The sequence below is a fragment of the Lathyrus oleraceus genome, chromosome 3, assembly GCF_024323335.1.
Source record: "Lathyrus oleraceus cultivar Zhongwan6 chromosome 3, CAAS_Psat_ZW6_1.0, whole genome shotgun sequence".
NCBI lineage: Eukaryota > Viridiplantae > Streptophyta > Magnoliopsida > Fabales > Fabaceae > Lathyrus > Lathyrus oleraceus.
The window spans coordinates 12,525,588-12,544,071 of NC_066581.1; the positions used below are offsets into that span (position 1 = coordinate 12,525,588).

Here is an 18,484-nt window from a genome sequence, read left to right on the forward strand (position 1 = left end):
GATTGTGGCCCTTGTGCCTACATATCACTCATCGGGTGATGACGAATCAGAGCTCCGTAGTTCGGAGTAGAAAATGTTTATGTGTTTGGTTGATTTTACCTTTGAGAAAAGGGTTTTCGGGGTGGTTCCCTAAGGCACAAAAAATGAATTTGATGGGTTGTTTTGATTTTACCTTGAAGAAGGGTTTATGAAAAAGTATTTGTGATTAGATTGCACTTAAGTCTATGAACGGAGGTGAAAATTCTAGACAAACAAGTCAAGTAAAGAGTGGAAAGCTCCATTCTTACTCATTCTCCACCACTTAAGACTCGTGATGCACAATATTAATTGTAGTTTTAATGTATTTTGGGATTTGATTTGGAAAATACCGTTTGACGTTGGATCAAGAGTTTGTTTATTTGATTATAAAATTGGATAATGTAACGAATATACAAAGTAACTAACAAGAAAGTAAAGGGTGTCAATGTAAGGTAGTCCAAGAGAAAGCATTAAGTGTGCAAAAGTGACCTAAGCTAAACAAAGGATAATGGTCTTACAAACATGTCTCTCTAGGATGGTGTCATGATGTCTTTCTTACAACAGGTATGTAAGTTACATATGAAATTCAAAGTTAAAGGCAGAGTATCATAAAGTATGGAAAAGTCCTCCAAGAAAAGGTCCTAAGATGAGATCCTTTAAGTCCAAGTTGATTGCAAGTGGAATTAATCTTTTTGCTCTTATCGTTTTATCATGTTTTTGTTGTTTTTAATGTATAATGACAATAATAAACATGCATGACAAGTTTATACAATGATGATGATGAGTACTTGAATATAAATTATAAAGTAACAACATAAAGTAAATAACAAAGTAACAATGATAGTAGGTTTAAAGCATATAAGGTTCAAAAATCCCTAATCAATCCAACATCATGACCTAATAGACTTCATTAGCAACCCAAGTTCAAGACCTCATAAGTCAATGAAAAATTACTCAAATGAAATAATACAAAGCATAATAAAATAGTAGAGGTAAAAATAATATGAGTTTATGTTAGAAATATTTTCAGAAAAATAAATATAAGTGGGATAAAAAATAAAAGGAAAAAGGAAAAAAATATGGTAAAAAAAACAAAAGGAAAAGAAATAAAATAAAAACAAAAAAATGCATATGCTAGGGATTGAACCCATGGCCTTGGGATCATGGGGGATCAACCCCCTCAGCCACTGGACCAAGCACCCTTTGGTGATTTAGGAACGCGCCCATGAAATAAAATAATAAAACAAAATAAAGAAATAGGAATAATCCAACAAATATATTCAAATTTGAAAACGCGTGTGTTCAACTTTGTCTTCAGCCTTTGAACACTGAAATCAAATCCTCAAAACACATGTTTTTCGTTGGATTTGAACCTGGAAACATCATCTATGCATAACCACGAATCAACATCCACACTCATGAGTCATTGATTAGCTCTGAGTGTGGAGTATTTTTCAGAAACTCAGAAGAACACACTTGACCTAAATCAAGAACTATATGAAGAATATTGGATAAATCGAAACTCAAACCAAAGGGTTAATGATCAATGAATGATTTCAAGTTGATTGGCAACTTGTTTGAGTGAAGGGTGAGAGTGTAGCTATCTGATCAGAATCGGTTTCAGGTATGAACTTCGATGAGTTGGTACAACTCAGGTGAGGTGTTGGGAAGACGAGTTAAGGTTTGGAAAAGTTTCAATGATGCTTAGGGAAGGATTCTGGGTGGTTAGTTTGAATTGAAAAGATTTGAAACTTAATAAACGAAATTATGTTTTCAATGCTGAAACACGAGTTTACAGCAAGATGATTCTGGCTTTCTAAGCATAGTTTTCGAGTGGAACACCTTCCCCTATTTATATGGAAGGTGATGGAATGGATAAGAGAGAGAATGAGGATGGTTTGATCAGAAATTCCATGTGACTTGCAGCATGCTTGAAAATGGATTTGTGGAGACATGAAATAGTACATTCCGATCTGGTCTACTTCACCAAATAACTGGTTTTGGTCCTTAGCACCAAACAAGAACAACCAAAGGCAACGAAATGGTCTGCTATACATTTGGACTTTAGCTATTTGGGGGGAAAACTGAACCTTTCACATGGCATCGGGTTCCATGATTTGAGACATTTCCACACCAAAGTTGACTTCCATTTTGGCCTTGGTATGTTACATAATATGTTAAAAGTAAATAGGGATCAAATTGGGATGAACTGGATCCTTGGTGATTCAATTTGCATATTCTGGCTGACATGGTATGACTTGGGCATCATGACAATTTTCAATTTTTGAACCGAGACCAAATGAATTTGGCTAATGTATTTTGCATGAAATTTGTGCCAATTTTTCCTTGTCATGTCCTTGATCATGTGCCAAAAGAACCAAGTCAAAAGGAGTTGTAGCTTGCAAATGGCAATGTGGTAAAGTGGTGGTCTTGGTCATGTTTTAGGGCATGCTAGGTACATTGGACCAACTTGGTCAATGCAAAAATTGAACTCCTTGCTCAATGAATTAGGTCTTAGACCTTGAAACAAAGTTGAATAGGGACTCAATTAGGACATTTGTCTCAAATAAGATCTTGAAAAGCTTGCAATATGAAAAATTTATGGACTTTGGACCAAATCATAGGCCATTCTTACCAAAATATGAACAACCAACTGGATCTAGAAATGTGACTTTGAGATTTATTTATTTTTAAGGCACAATGGTGGATGTTTGAAGATCATATGATCATATCATGATGTAAAATGAATCTTGGATCTTTGTGGAGTGATTTTAGGTCATGTTCATGAGTGAATCCAATGCTTTGAAAAATCAAAAACCAAGACAAAACCAATGACTTGTAACATGAATGAAATGGATATTTGAATGGTGGAATAAGGTTGAGTTTGTCTTGAATTGATGTTGAATGAGTGGTGGTATGATAGGTGATCAAATGAAGCAAGGATAAGGATCAAAGGATGCCCCAAACTAGGGTTTCTTGAATCACAAGTTTCATTAAGAACCATGGTCAGACAAAATAGGATTTGGTGATGCAAGGGGTATATTGAGATGATTCAAAGGATTTGGGTATGAAAACAGTATAAATAAATGAATCTTGATTCGTCTAACATTTTTCTTAATAACCTTTTTGGATGAAAAAGAAGACGATTCGGTTTAGACCTCTTCTCTTCCCGAGTATTTGGATATTGTTGTAGAAATCTCTGTCTGAATACTTGTCGCCATTTAAAATAAACTCAACTCATCAAACTTCTTTTTTGCTCGAGAGTGGTGTTGAAAACATTTTCATAAATGAGTATGTTTTAGTCATTTCAACGTGAAGGAAACAAAGGTTTCAGCCTCCAAGAGCGAGCAACAAGCAAAGGTCCAAACGCTAAGAATGTCTAAAACAACACTTTCTAAAAACAATCAACCAACACGTGATTTTCTACTTAGAACTATGTGGTCTTGAGTTCCTCATTTTAGCAGAGAATACGTAGGAGCGAGATTCATCTCGTCAGACCCAATAAACTAAAAAATAAAAACTCTTTCTTTTTTCTTTTTTCTCGCTCAACAAGTACAAGACCGCAAGTAAACGTCACACTAACACTTATTCACATAACTATCTAAATGGGTCCCGTTGAGTATAACATATTTTAAAATTGTTAAAACATATTTTTCTTTGCATAACTCATTTTAAAATTGTTAAAACAAAGAAAAAAACTATGTTTTGAGGATATTTATCTGAAGTTCTTGACATCTATGTAACTTTTTTAACATGTGTTTTATGAATGTAACCGACACGTTTTAGATATGTTTGTGGTTCATAGAATTAGAGACACCACGGAAAATATCTCAAGAAGTATTGTCGCATCTCGAAAAAACGTGATCCTTCATGAAGCGTATCGCCCACTCGCGGAAAATTATTTGAACAGAGCTGCCACCAAACTTTATTTATTCCAAAGAGAGGAAAGGGAAAATATTGATAAAACCCATGAAAGAAAAAGTAAATGGTCGTCGCAACCAAATTTGGGTTCGGGAGTCGATTACGCAGGGGGGGGGGGGTATTAGCACCCCTCACGCCCGTTGTGCTCAACTGAAACCTCTTAGTTAGATTTGCAATTGGATGTTAGCATGCTGTTAGCTTGAGATCTTCTACTTATTTAGAGAGAATGAGAAATCTAACATCATGCTAACATCCAATTACAAATCTAACTAAGAGGTTCTCGTTGAGTACAATAGACGTGAGGGGTGCTAATATCTTCCCCTTGTGTAATCGACTCCCGAACCCAAATTTGGTTTTGACGACCATTTTATTTTTCTTTCATAGGTTTTATCGATATATTCCCTTTCCTCTCTTTGGAATAAATAAAGTTTGGTTGCGACTTTGTTCGAATCATTTTCTACGAGCGTACGACGCGTTCCGCGAAGGATCGCGTTTTTTCGAGATGCGACTGTTGGAAACTCTGCTGGGGAGATTGTTAAACAGAGATAGCTTGGTGAAGTGATATTTATCTTAGATAAATACTTCGAAGAGACTTGTTGAGGATAACGATGTTGGGTATACCTTTCTAAGGAATCCTGCTAAAATAAGACTCGCTTGTAGAGCTCATGAAGCTTTGTTGGAGAGATTTTCACTGGAAACTCTGTGGGGAGGAATATACTGGGGAAACCAGGTGGAAATTCCATCGACACTAGAGTTCACTTGGGGAACATCAACCACCTTGTTAGGGAAGAAACTCGTCTTGAGGATCATCACCATTATAAATTGACTTCTGAAAGCAACTTGTACTGAAGAAAAGAACTAAGTCTCCTCTGAGAATAACTCTTGATTATGATGAGGATTAGATCAGACTTCCTTGAAAGGTCGTTGAATCTTAGCGTAGTCTTATGCATGTATACTTTGTGTATGATGTGTCATGTGCTTATGCGTTGCATGATATGAATGAGTGAAGCGACGTGATTAATGCATGACGATGATTTATACGATGATTAATCAATGCATGCATAGGTTACTTGATGCGCGCCAACTAAAATTCGGACTTTGAAGTTGAACGGTTAGATGAGACCTAACTTTGAAAATGGACTACCAGACGAGAATTGGTGATAATGACGCCTGAAAGAAGAGAATTGACTTTAATAAGGGCTACCAGACGAGAACTAGTTAAAAAGATAGGACACCAGACGTGAACTGGATTTGGAAACTCAACTTCCAAACAAGAACTGAATTTGATTTAATTGTTATACGCGAACTTAATACCAGACGAGAATCATTTAGTAGCTACCACGAGTTTGGATGTGATCATCCATTTGCGGAGGAGAATCATACAATGGGTTGTTCACCACAGTAAATCCTGATGTAGGATCAACATTCTCTATAATGACATGTTGGAAGTTGTTCTTCGAAAAAGCTAATAGAGCTTCCAACATCTGGCCCACCTTATGGATCATAACGTCCATGTCTTCTCTCAGCACCACTTGATTCATTTCCAAATGCTCCATTATCCTTTAGTAGCTACCACGAGTTCGCTATGAATGTCGGGGAATCAACTCACTAGTCATGGACAAGAGGCGACATGAGTTTTTTTGTTGTGGAAGAAATATGCATGCATGCTGATGAATGCGGATGCATGGAATTCTTCTGTTTTCTTATGTGAAACTGATTTTTATGAAAATGCAATACATGTCATGTATAGATGCACAGAGCATGCATGATTTGGATTTAGGATGATTAGAACATTATGTGTAGTTGTTCACGAAGAAAAGGCTTTAAGAATCAGTACTTCCCCATGGGTAGACTCTAAAGGTTTAATCAGGTTCCCAAAGTCATGGAATCACCAAGAATTTTTGTCGCTTATGTAAAATTACTTGCCAGGCGTCAACTCCTTCAAGGGAATCTATTCTGGGTGGAGTCTTCGTACTGACATTTACGATAAAAACATCTAGGGGGCTTTCACTATGTGACCATCGATATTGGGGTTATAGACAAGGTTCTCAGAGTCATGGATTTCCTGGAATGTTTGTCACTTATGTCAAATTACTTTCCAAGCGTCAACTACTTCAAGGAAATATATTCTGAGTGAGGTCCTCGTGCCAACCCTTACGAGAAAAACATCTTGGGGAATCGCACTACGCGACCGTCATTCCTAGTTGGCCAAAAGTTCAATGTTCTACAAAGGTCCCTAGAGTCATGGATCCTAATGAAAACATTGAATCTTACAGCAAATTACTTGTCGGGCAATAACGTTCTCAAAATAATCTACTCTAAGTGAGGTTCTCATGTCGATCCTTACGAGAAAAATATCTCGAGAATCCACACTACTCAACCTCGTCCTATCTTATGTTTTTCCTTTAGACTTAGGTAAAGAGTCTTTCCCACAATGTTTGAAACAATCAGAGTATCCACCATAAGAGCTCATGAGATCCAAGTAACAGATATAGGATAATAATAAGGCAAGACATAAGATAAAGACTAAGGAAAAAGATAGAAGAAAGCGAATAAACAAATCGAAAAGAAAATATCGCCAATAAACTAAGATAGGCTTGAGTCTCTCTAGCTTGGAGCTAAGTTTTTCCTAGTAGAGTCGTCAATTGTCGCATCTCGAAAAAACGCGATCCTTCAAGAAGCGCATCACACACTCGCGGAAAATGATTCTAGCAGAGTCGCCACCGAACTTTATTTATTCCAAAGAGATGAAAGGGAAAATATCGATAAAACCTATGAAATAAAAAGAAAATGGTCGTCGCAATCAAATTTGAGTTCAGGAGTCGATTATGTAAGGGGAATGTATTAGCACCCCTCACGTCCGTTGTACTCAACAGGAACCTCTTAGTTATATTTGCAATTGGATATTAGCGTGATGTTAGATTACGATCTTCTACTTATTCAGCGAGAATGAGAAAGAAAAGGAAAATGTCTAAACCTAAGTTTTTTATTATTGTGTTCGCCAAGATTTCAGAATCATGTGCCTATGTATTCTCATGGTGCAATGAGAAAATCAGAGTTTTGTCGTTCATGGTAGAAAACCACGAGTTGGTTGATTGCTTTTAGGGAGTAACGCTTGGATCGCATTTGAGCGGTTAAACCTTTACTTGTTGCTCGCTCTTGGAGGCTGAAGTCTTTATTTGTTTCGCGTCGAAATGGATATATCATACTCGTTTCTGAAAAAAGTTTTCAAGGTCGCGCAAAGGCGAAAAACAAGTTTGATTGGTTTAAGTATGTTTTAGGGTTTGGAAGGCGAATATTCATGACTTGCACGTAACTACCACTTGGGTCGAATATTCAGGATTATAACTAAACCTTTCACCCAGGTAGTCTTTTTCTTTCTATTTATTGTGAAAAGAGTTTTTTTGAAAGCACAAAATAACTTGACATTGGATCAAGTGTTTGAAGTTGATCATGAAAGCATTTGATTAAACGGAGAAAAACCCTTGACATTGGATCAAGTGTTTGATTCGATTTTAAAAGTTTTTAAATTGATTTTGAAAAAGTTTGAATTATGTAACAAGGTTGATTTACGTGTTTTTGAAAATTAGTTCAACCGATTTGTCTGGAGATCCGAAAATTTATTGACTGAATTTTAATTTTTATTAAACTTATGAATATTTACAGATACTTCAATGAATGAATGCTTTGATAAAACTGAGATATGACAAATATAACAATAAAAAAGAAATTCAAAGAACCATAGTTTTAAATTGTTGTCAACAATACATCAATTTTATTTAGCAGAGGAAAGTAAATGTACTTGTGAGAGAATACAAAGTACAGATTGCACATGGTTAGGGGAGAAGAAATGGAATCAACAATAAAGTCCTATGATAAATAGATAACCTAAATCAGGACGTTCTGATACAGTTTTGATGATGATTTGATTTCCAGTCACATGACACCTCTCATTTGTGTACGTTCGACTAGATAGCTCATGTACCCAATCTCCAGCAAAAGGATCTCATTTTACTTCACCTTATTTTTTAATGAAAAAAAAGGACTTCTCTACTTTTAACATCAAAACATGATTTTTACCTTAATCTCTAAATAGCTTACTTCACCTAAATATCTAAATTTTTAGCTTATATATTTAGATTAAAAAATATATAAATAAAAAAGATATAAATGTATTCAGAGACTTTCAGCAATACCATGATCAAATTTACACATCACATATGTCATCTAAATTCAAGCCATGATCAGATACTAGATATTGTTTCCAAATCTTCAGAAAGATGGAACAATATTCACCTTCTCAAACCTGTAAAAGAATATTTGTCTATCTTTTGATTATTGAGCTGCTCGAGGTGCTTTCATACCGAATCCATGTTTCACTTTCTCCACTCTGTAGAATCACAAGTGCATTAAAACATAAGTGCATTACAACGACAGAAAGTAGAAAGTGATTCGATAATAGGAACATAATCAACAAAAAAAATAAACTCGGTACTAACGTTGGTGCGAGTTTGCCAAGGCAGTCCAGCTCTTCTCCCGTGTCTTCGTCGAGGACTCTTCCAGAAATTTCGATGATATACGATCTATCTCCATCAGGTGGAAGTCCTCTTCCAGAAAGCAAGTCCAAATCTTTTTGATGAAGTTCTCTACCATTTACAAAAACACCGGTATTCCCGCCAGAGCATTTTTCTGGCAAGGGATGATTGAACTCTTCTATAAATGGCTGCATGATAAATTGCATCATTTTGTTAAAACTTCACTAAATTAGACCGGCATGCATTCGACAAATAGACTGGGCTAGAATAGTAAACTTACCGGAATTATTCCAAGACAAGGCCCGCCGATGATGCCCCAAAATCCAGCTCGAATATCATACCTGTACAAAGGATTATGATTATATATCTTAATCTAGCATAGCATCAAGTTTGAATGGTTCAAAATGTTACATGTAAAGCATACTGACCAATAATTTCCAGGCTGGATTGGACCTGCAAGCTTTTCGGCCTTCTTAACCACACGATCAGACAAGGGCTTTCCGTTCACGGTAACATTAATTTTTCCTTCTGTTTGACTAGTTCGGGAGAAATCCCGGAAGCTTTTCTTGATTATGTTTGCAAAGAATGATTCACCCCCTTTGTTAGATCTAGGATGATCGTGCTCTCGGCTAGCATCTCTAGAATCCTGGGAGACTCCTGTGTTGGAATAATCAAGAACATCCATTTCAGTTGCAACTGCTGTTTCTTTCAAAGAGTTTTGACGCGACGTAATCTTTTCCATCTTTGACTTATCTTGCTCTGACCGACTACTTCGGTTTCCTTTTCCAAACCGATTTACAGTGCGGTTACTATTAGAGTGATCAATATACTCTTGCGGAGGTGACCCGGAAGGAGGAGATAGCGAGTCTGCCGTAGGCCGGAGAATAGACTTCACAGCCTCCCTTGAAGCAGTCATAGCTTCTGAACTATTTTCATCTTCGGATGTACTAGGAGATGAGGAATGAAAACTCGGCATTTCCTGTGACTTGTTAGAGTTTAAAGCAACTGCTGAAAGGGTTTCTTTATCTACCGAGAGAAAATCATAACCAGAATAATCATCCGATGAGAAGTTGGCACGGCTCCTGTTTGCAAGACCACGAGCATATGACACACGGTTATTCAGAACCTCGTTATACCTATCATCAATCCTTGAGTGAGCTCCCTTCGTTTCTGAATGAGGAGATATAACCAGCTTTTTATTGATGACAGAAATGCTGATTTCTGAAGAACAAACTCCACATCGCACTTTCTGCTGATGATTTCTCACAATAACAAGTGCTTTTTTAGGCAGTTGCAGTAACTCGAAGCAGTTATGGCACGTGATGAAAGGTGAACCACCGGCTACAGGACGGCAACGCCTGCTACTACTAGCTAGCGTTACCTTGCGAGGACGGTTTCGAACAAAACCACCCAACTCAGAGTTGAAGTCACTAGGCCATCTTGTATGTAATTGATTTTCACCAAAACGTGCTGTGGGAATTGAAGCTCTGGAATTATGAGCATGTGATCCAAATGCCCCAGGGATCTCATGATGATGATATAACATACGATCATTTGGGGCATCAGGAAACCTGCTGTTAACAAACGAAGCAGGTGGACCCGGCACTGAACCTCTTTGTTTGTTGTCATAGCAATGGAAACAAGAACAAGAAGGTGGGTGAAGCATTGCGTTATTACTATTATGCGCATACAGTTCGTACGAATCTGGATTAGGATCAACATACCGTCCAGGAAAGTAGGGATGCAATGGTTGCTGCGAGAATTGATGTGGACCTCTCCTCAGCATTTGAGACGCAAAAGGATCCCCGTATTGATTTGGATTATGCATCGAAGGATGGAAATTAGGCATAGCCGTTTCATGACCGCCAATATAAGGAAACGGATCATGATGATAATCACTACGAGGAGGACCTGCCATATGTTTATCAGGTCCAAAAAATTGCCTCGAAGTCCGGTTTAATCCCGACGATCCATCCGGAAACCAAGGATCCGAGCCAGCAAAGTGACGATGAGGATCCGGAGGAATCATCCTTTCATCAAGAGGAACCTTTTCCTTCTGGTTGTTGACCCCTTCAGAAGACTTGCTAAGCTGGTGTTTTAACTCGTCGAGCTTCCTTAGAAGCTCGGCTCGATCTTGCTCAAGGTGCTGAACCCTATTTGCACCATCTTTTTCTTTATGATCCCTCCATGATTCTTTATAACTATTAGAAAAACCTGAATATCCATTTGAAGGTCCTTCATCGGGATAACTAGAACTAGCAAATCTCACTCGTTCCATTTCACCCCGTAGCTTTCTCGGAAACCCCTCCATCTCAGTTCTCTCTCCATTTCGCAAACTAGAATTTCTTCCATCAAGCTTAAACCCGTTTTCATTACCAATTTGAGACTTCGGTTCCGCCTGTTTTCTTTCCATTGCTTTACTCACTTCATCACCATTGTCTCTTACAACATCATCAACACCATTCTCCAAAACCCCTTTCTCATCAGCATCCTCCGATTTACTCGGATTTCGAATCCCCTCGTCCTTATTATCCCGTCGATTATCAAACTTAAACGGAGCATTACTAGATTTAACATCAACAACATTAGAATTACCACTAGAATCAACTAATCCTTTCTCTAATTTTCCAGAACCTTCTCCAACTTTTCCCTCATCAGACAAGCTACCACTCACATAACCTTTATGTTTCGCTGAAATTAAAAAGAAAAACGAACTACACATAATCAGAAACTAAAAAACACCCTTTCTAATATCTATTACTGAACGATTAAATGCATGGTGAGTACAAAATTAGTTACTAATAATGAAGAAATAGTTTACCTCGAAGAACAGCACCACAACCACCACATTGATAAACAGAATAATCAGCTAGTTCCGGAAGTAGATTTTCACATTTGGGGCAACGAACCAAACGCAAGGTAGAGGAATCAGCCATAATTTGGAGACACTAAGAAACCTTGAAGTATAAGAACATTAAATAAAGTGAATGTTTGGGTTTTGTTGGAGAAAAGAAACAAGAACGTTGGAAAGGGAAGTGTCGAAGAGGTTGTTGTTAAGCAAGGTCTTTGTTGTTTGGTTCAACAAAAGTGAAAAAAGAGACAAAAACGCTGAAAGAAAGAGAGAGAAAGAGAAAGAAAAAACTGAAAAGAGAAAGAGAAGTTCTTCTTTTTGCTTTTTCTTTTTTCTGCGGCAGATGCTGATGCTGATGCTTCTTCTTTCCAGTTATTTTCTTCTCAGAATCCAGACTGAAAAAAATATATAATTGGGGAAATAAACTCACATTTTATTAATCTCAAATTATTATTATTTATAAAAAATAACGAAATAGTGGTGAAAATTAGTTAAAAAAAAGAAAAAGAGGAGCGTTTTCCGAGGTAGTTGTAGGAGTAGTAGTGTACTTGGTGGTATAGCAACGAAAGCAGGAAAAGAAGAAAATAATAGTGTCGAAAACTACAAAACGACGTCGTAGCTCTAGTGGACATATTATGAAGCATTATGTACTACATGTGCATTGGGAATGGACATAATTTGTTTGTTTGGTTTTTGAAAAGGAAGATGGTAATGTTCTGAGATGAGATGAGATGAGACCTCTTCTCCTCTCATTAGTTAATGTCACTTGTCAATAATCAACTTGTGTATAGTATTTTATTCGAGTTATATAGCCTTGTCAATAATCAACTTTGTGAATAATGATGAATCCTTCAACAAGTGAAAATGTTGTGAAACTTGTCACGTTCATGTGCTTCATGCAATCCAACATAATAATTGTATAATGCAAATTTGGAATTCTTCATTTGTTTCTTTATGTTTCAATTTTGATACGGTCAAATATCTATTTCATCATTTTTATTTTGTTTTATTCTAGATTACTAAGGTATTTATTTATGAAGAAAATTCTAATTAGAATTTTAATATGCTAAACTTTTATAATTAAATGAAAATTAAATAATCTCTATAGATTAGTGTGTGTTTTGTTTTTATTTTGAATAAAGTTGTTGAATTTTATTTGTTTTTAGTTTTTAAAAATAAAATTCGTAGAACATAATTTTTATATGAATTTTAATTTTAAAGATTAAAATAAAAAATTAATATCTAGAATTTTTTTTTTTGGAATAATAATAATCTTTATTGCCAAAAACAAAGAAATACACGCCGATCCTCAGATCCAGACCCCAACCGACACGGATACAAACAACGACCACTAAAGGCTATTACAATACGCTGTCAATTTTCTATTCATTCTAAATCTATCCATAAGTATGTCATGAATATGTTGGCTTTGAAGCTCTTCCTTCCTCCCTTGTTGGAAACAAATCCTGTTTCTCACCCACCAAATGTGGTATACCGTTTCAGCCAGCGCAGCTTTGAAAATACGCATTTTGTTGCCCTTCCCTTTGGCTTGTTGCCAAGCAGTATGCTCATTCCAATCAATATGGATATAACCAAGCCCAAGCCTATTAAGAATCTCCTTCCAAATCTTCTTTGTGATTGCACACTCAAAGAATAAATGGCATCTATTTTCCTGCACATCACAAAACAGATAATTCCCATCAGTATAAGTCTCGTGTTTCATCAATCTGTCTTTGGTTTGCAATCTGTCCTGACAGACCAGCCAAAGAGTAAAAACAGCCCTTGGTCTAGCCATGTTTATGTACATTAACCTCCTCCAATCAACTCTTGGCTTGTCCCCACGCAGATGCCGATACATTCTTCGAGTGCTATACATATTATTAGCCTGGAATTCAACCCAAATATCATTAGACATCAATTCAGCTTTATGTTTACACATGGACTTCATCAACCATGAACTGTTGTTGTTGGGCTGGTATTCCTCAATCACTCCATTCTTCAAGTAGTAAATATGCATCCATTTAACCCACATTTTATCCTTCTTCTCGCTCAAATTCCAGAGAAGCTTGCCAATGGTGGCTTTATTCCACTCCCCTAAAGGCTATGATGTTCCTTCCACCATTTGCAATCGAATCACAAACATGGTCCCAGGCCACCGGCGCTCTTTTACTCTTCTCGTCATTTCCAGCCCAAATGAATCTTCTACACATGCTTTCAATGAGCCTAATGATCTTTTTGGGTAGAAGAAAAATTTGCATCCAATAATTGGTTATAGCAAACATCACACTTCTCACCAACTGTAATTTACCTGCATACGACAACAGACGGCTACACCAATGGTTAATTCTAACAGTCATTCTATCTAGCAGCCCTTGACAGTTGTTGATGGTGAGCTTTCTACTGTTCAGAGGCACTCCAAGATACTTGACTGGAAGCTGCCCCAAAGAGAATCCAGTTGCTTGCTGCAAGTTTCCTTTAGTTATGCCATCTACCCCTCCCACAAATAACTTGCTTTTAGGAATGCTCATTTGCAAGCCAGTTGAGTTAGTGAATTTTTCCACCACCTGCATAATGAGTTGAAGAGAACCAACATCCCCTCTCGCAAAAATCACAATATCATCAGCAAAACACATGTCGATAAGCTTCAATTTTTCACATTTTGGGTGAAAATTGAAGTTTGGATTATTATTCAAGTTTTGGAACATCCTATGAAGGTATTCCATCACCAGCACAAATAAGAGGGGGGAGATGGGATCTCCCTGTCTCAATCCCCTTTTTGCTTCCAGAACTTTTGAGGGACTCCCATTGATATTGAACCGATAAGAAGTAGTGGTTACACATTCCATTACCCAATTTCTGAACATCTGAGGTATCCCCATCTCTTGCATAATCTGAGCTAAAGCATTCCAGTCAATCGTATCATACGCCTTTTGAATATCCATCTGAACCATGCACCTCGGAGAAATATTCTTCCTGTTATACCCTTTAATCAGTTCTTGAGCCAAGATAATGTTGTCCTGTATGTGTCTACCTGGAACAAAAGCAGATTGTGATTCATCCACCAGCTTACTGATCACCTTACCCAGTCTAGTTGTTAGGATTTTTGATATAATCTTGTAAATTGTACTACAGCAAGCTATAGGCCTCATATCCTTAACAGTTTTAGCATCAGGATTTTTGGGGATAAGAGTTACCAAGGAGCAGCTAAAAACCTTCAGCATCTTTCCATTATGAAAAAATTCTTTAACTGCAGCTGTCACATCATTTTTCACAATTTGCCATGTAGCTGTGAAGAAGTAAGCGTTGAATCCATCCACCCCCGGTGCCTTATTCTGGCCTATACTTTTCAGAGCACTCCACACTTCCCCTTCCTCAACAGATCTTATCAGCTGACAAGCACTCTCTCTATCAAGAGTTTTACCATTCCTTACAGTGGTAATATCGATACATCTCAGGTTCAGGGATTTAGTACCTACCAGTTTGTCATAGAATTGCAAAACTTCTTCTTCTATATCTTCTGGTTTGCTTAGGCTACCTCCATTTACAGACTCCAAAGAATACATCCCCTTTTGCTTGTTTCTGTCCCTCACATAGGCATGATAAAAAGCATTATTACCATCTCCTAGTTGTAACCAATTCACCTTGGCTTTCTGCTTCAATATATTTTCCTCTGTTTGGTTCAAATGGATGAGGTTCTCAGTACACTGCTTCACTCTCTCAATACTTTGCACATCAAACAAATTATTTTGGAGATCCTTCTATTCGTCTAGAAGCAATTGTCTGGCTTTCTGGATTTGGTCCTGAATGTCTGAGTATTGGGAATTCAGCTTCTTCAGAATCGGTTGCAGCCTCAATAATTTCCTCCATAATCTGTACATGTTATTACCTATCACCTCTTCTTGCCAACTGTTCTTCACAATCTGCATATAGGTAGGCTCTTTAACACTACAATTCAGGAATTTAAACATCGATCCCTTCCTTATCTGTTGTTGGCTAACACTAACTTTGACAGGGGTATGATCAGAAATATTAGGTGCCAAGTTTTCCACTACAGCATCAGGATACTTCTGCAACCACTGGATGTTAGACACCATTCTATCAATTCTTGAGTGGATGATTCCTTGGGTGTGTTTGTTGGACCAGGTGAAGTAGCTTCCTTTGGAAACATTTTCAAACAAGCTAACATTGTGCATCATCTCATCTAGATCTCTATATTCTGCATAACTAACTGGTTGCCCACCAATTCTATCCTCCTCCTTCAAGACATTATTAAAGTCCCCAATGACAACCCAGGGCCTATCCATATTGCTTCCCAGACTTTCCAACTTGCTCCACAATGTTTTCCTATGTTCCACTTGATTGAAGGCATAAATCATTGTAGCAACATATCGAAAGGAGTTATCTATTCCATAAACCTCAAAGTGCAGAAATTGTTCATGGACTTGAATCATCCTAATAATCACTTCAGCTTTATTCCACAGAAGCCAGATCCTACCATTATAGTGTTTGTCATAGTTATCTTCAAAACACCACTTATTTTCATAATATCTTCTTATTCCAGCAGCCTTATCTTCTTTAACTCTAGTCTCTAACAAGCCAACAATAGGAGACTTAAAAGAAGCAATATAAGAAAAAACCTCCCTGTGTCTAGCTCCTTTATTAATTCCTCTCACATTCCAAGTCACTAGCATCGTAGCCTTCTATCATCCCCTACAGGACCTTCTCCAATCCTTAGGGGTGTGAAAGTGTTTTGGTATTCCATGGATGAACTCTTTAGTGAATAATTCATTACTCTTTTACCTCTGTCCTTTTCTGCCACCATAGTCCAGTCTGTGCTAGTACCCTCTTCTTCTATTGGTTTCTCTGCTACCATTATGACTGGCTGAACCTCTCCCCTTTGAGTTTGGTCCCCTTGGGAAGGCTCTGACTTCTGTAAATTCCCAACTGGTTGCCATATCTTCTTGACTTGGTGGTTCATTGGCTTCTTCAGTGCACAGTCATGCCCTATTTTCAGGCATTTATGGCAATATTTGGGTACCCATTCATACTCAATACATTGTTGGACAAGCTTGTTGTTATGATCCCTGACGTTGATGCTGTTTCGAAGTTTTTGTGTAACATCTACCTCCACCAACATTCGGGCATATGAGACCCTTAGCTTCTTTGTTGTACATTCATCCATTGTAATTGGTTTTCCAATGGAGCTTGCTATCTTAGCCAAGCATTTCTCTCCCCACAGGTGAAGGGGCAATTGGGGAAATGTGACCCACAACGGCATAACCCACAATATGTCCTCTTTCATCTCAAAATCTGAGCTCCATTGTCTTAAGAACAATGGCTTCCCATAAATGAAATACGGGCCCTGAGCTAGCACATGCTCTCTATCCTCTTGGTTCCTGAATCGCACTATAAAATATCCTTCCTCATTGTAATACAGCTCTGGTAGCGAAACCGAGTTCCAATTCTTCTCCATGAACTTCTTGACTGCATTCATTGACAGAGAATCTCCTAGGGCAAATAATATAATCGAATTCGACCAAAACTCGAGCTCGTCTTCGACATCAGATTCTTCAATTTTTACTTCCACTTCGCCATCGACAATCGTGGGTGGGATATACTCCATACTCACCACTCTATTGATTCTTCTATTGCCTCTTATGACATCTACCCAGGGTTTCCTTAGTTGCACAGTCTCTGGCACCTCAACCCCTGGCATTTCAATCTCGCTCTCCATCGACATAGGAGGTTCCATATCCGGTATCTCCTTTTCCTTACGAGTGGCGTCTTGCCCTTCATGTTCTCCTGCTTGGTGTTCTTGTGATTCCAATGTGTCTTGTCTTTCATGGTCCCCTACTTGCTGCTCTTTTGATTCCATGATCGCTTGAGTGACTATTGTTCGCTCCCCCCCTTTCCGTCGCGCCGCCACCGCAAGCCTTGGCCGGCCAACGCCACGTTTGCCCATGGTTGTTAAACCCTATCAGAGCAAAAAGGGAAAAAATCTAGAAATTATTTTTAAAAGAAAAAAAAATACACGAACGAACATTAAATACACACTAACTTACCGAAATCAAAATACTATTTGAATCTATAAAAAAATGTCAAAGAAGCAATTTACCCATACACTTACTTTAATAAGACATGCCAATTGCATTTAGGCATGACAAATAAATTCATCCCCCTCCCCGTCCGATTCCAGTCGCCCCCACCTTAAAATTAATGGAAAAAATCCGACTTGATTAAGGGCGGATATGGAGGCGGAGAAAACCTGATTTTTATTTACTGGGGCGGGAGGTGCTAGTACCCGCATCCACCCCCGCCCCGATCCCGTTAATTTAATTTATTTCTTTATTTTTATTAATTTTATTATTTATTTATATTTTTTAAATTATAAAATTATATTTATTATAATTATTATTTATTTTAAAAAATTAAATAAAAAGAATTAAACACTATGATTATTCTTAAAATAATTAATTATTTAATTAAATTATTGATTTTTATTTTAAAATATATATATTTTAAAAAAAATTATGCGAGTAGGGACAGGACTAGTGCGGAAAAATCTATTTCTTGATAGAGGTGGGGACGGAGGTTCAATTATTAGTTTCGATTGAATTCGGAAGTACGGACAAGTCTAGGTTTGAAAAGCGAGGACGAGTATAGTTCTATACCACGTTACCATGTCTAATTGCATTAGCATCCTTTGTTTTTTAGTTTTATTTGTGTGGCCTTTCATGCAAAAAAAAATTAAAATCTAAAAAGAAAAAAAAACCTAAAATCTATTAAACGTTTCACGTATAAATGAAAATAAAATTTGTAAAATACAATTATCCTATTGAAATTTAATTTTTTTTAGGGTGCTTTTTTTAAAGTAAGTTGAATATATTGAAATTTTAGTTGAAAAATGAATAAGTTTAGGTGTTTGGTTGAAAATGTTGTACAAATGAGTAAATTTTCCAATTTGTATAGGAAACTCCTAATTCTATTCCGAATATTTTTTAGTTAGTATTGTCTCCGTTATGTAACGAATGGTTTTTTGAAATAAAAGAATGTCTTAAAATGTGATTCATTTTAATTTTTAATATTTTTTTTAATTTTATTCTCTAATTAATATTATTTTTATCATTCTCAATATATGAAAATACTTTAATAAAAATAT

At 37.0% G+C, this 18,484-nt stretch overlaps 2 protein-coding genes across 2 annotated transcripts; both read right to left on the minus strand.

The window, feature by feature from the left end:
* Positions 1 to 8,073: 8,073 nt before the first annotated feature.
* On the minus strand, positions 8,074 to 12,071 carry LOC127132135 (protein ENHANCED DISEASE RESISTANCE 4). Its single transcript, XM_051061006.1, has 5 exons — positions 11,296 to 12,071; positions 8,903 to 11,165; positions 8,755 to 8,815; positions 8,439 to 8,662; positions 8,074 to 8,329 (listed from the first exon to the last, which is right to left on the minus strand). Exons 1-5 carry the CDS (start codon positions 11,408 to 11,410, stop codon positions 8,275 to 8,277), a joined length of 2,718 nt encoding a protein of 905 aa, XP_050916963.1. The 5' UTR covers positions 11,411 to 12,071; the 3' UTR covers positions 8,074 to 8,274.
* Positions 12,072 to 12,676: 605 nt separating this feature from the next.
* LOC127129414 (uncharacterized) lies at positions 12,677 to 17,287 on the minus strand. Its single transcript, XM_051058602.1, has 5 exons — positions 16,126 to 17,287; positions 15,212 to 15,913; positions 13,467 to 14,995; positions 13,085 to 13,210; positions 12,677 to 12,997 (listed from the first exon to the last, which is right to left on the minus strand). Exons 1-5 carry the CDS (start codon positions 17,285 to 17,287, stop codon positions 12,677 to 12,679), a joined length of 3,840 nt encoding a protein of 1,279 aa, XP_050914559.1.
* Positions 17,288 to 18,484: the final 1,197 nt, after the last annotated feature.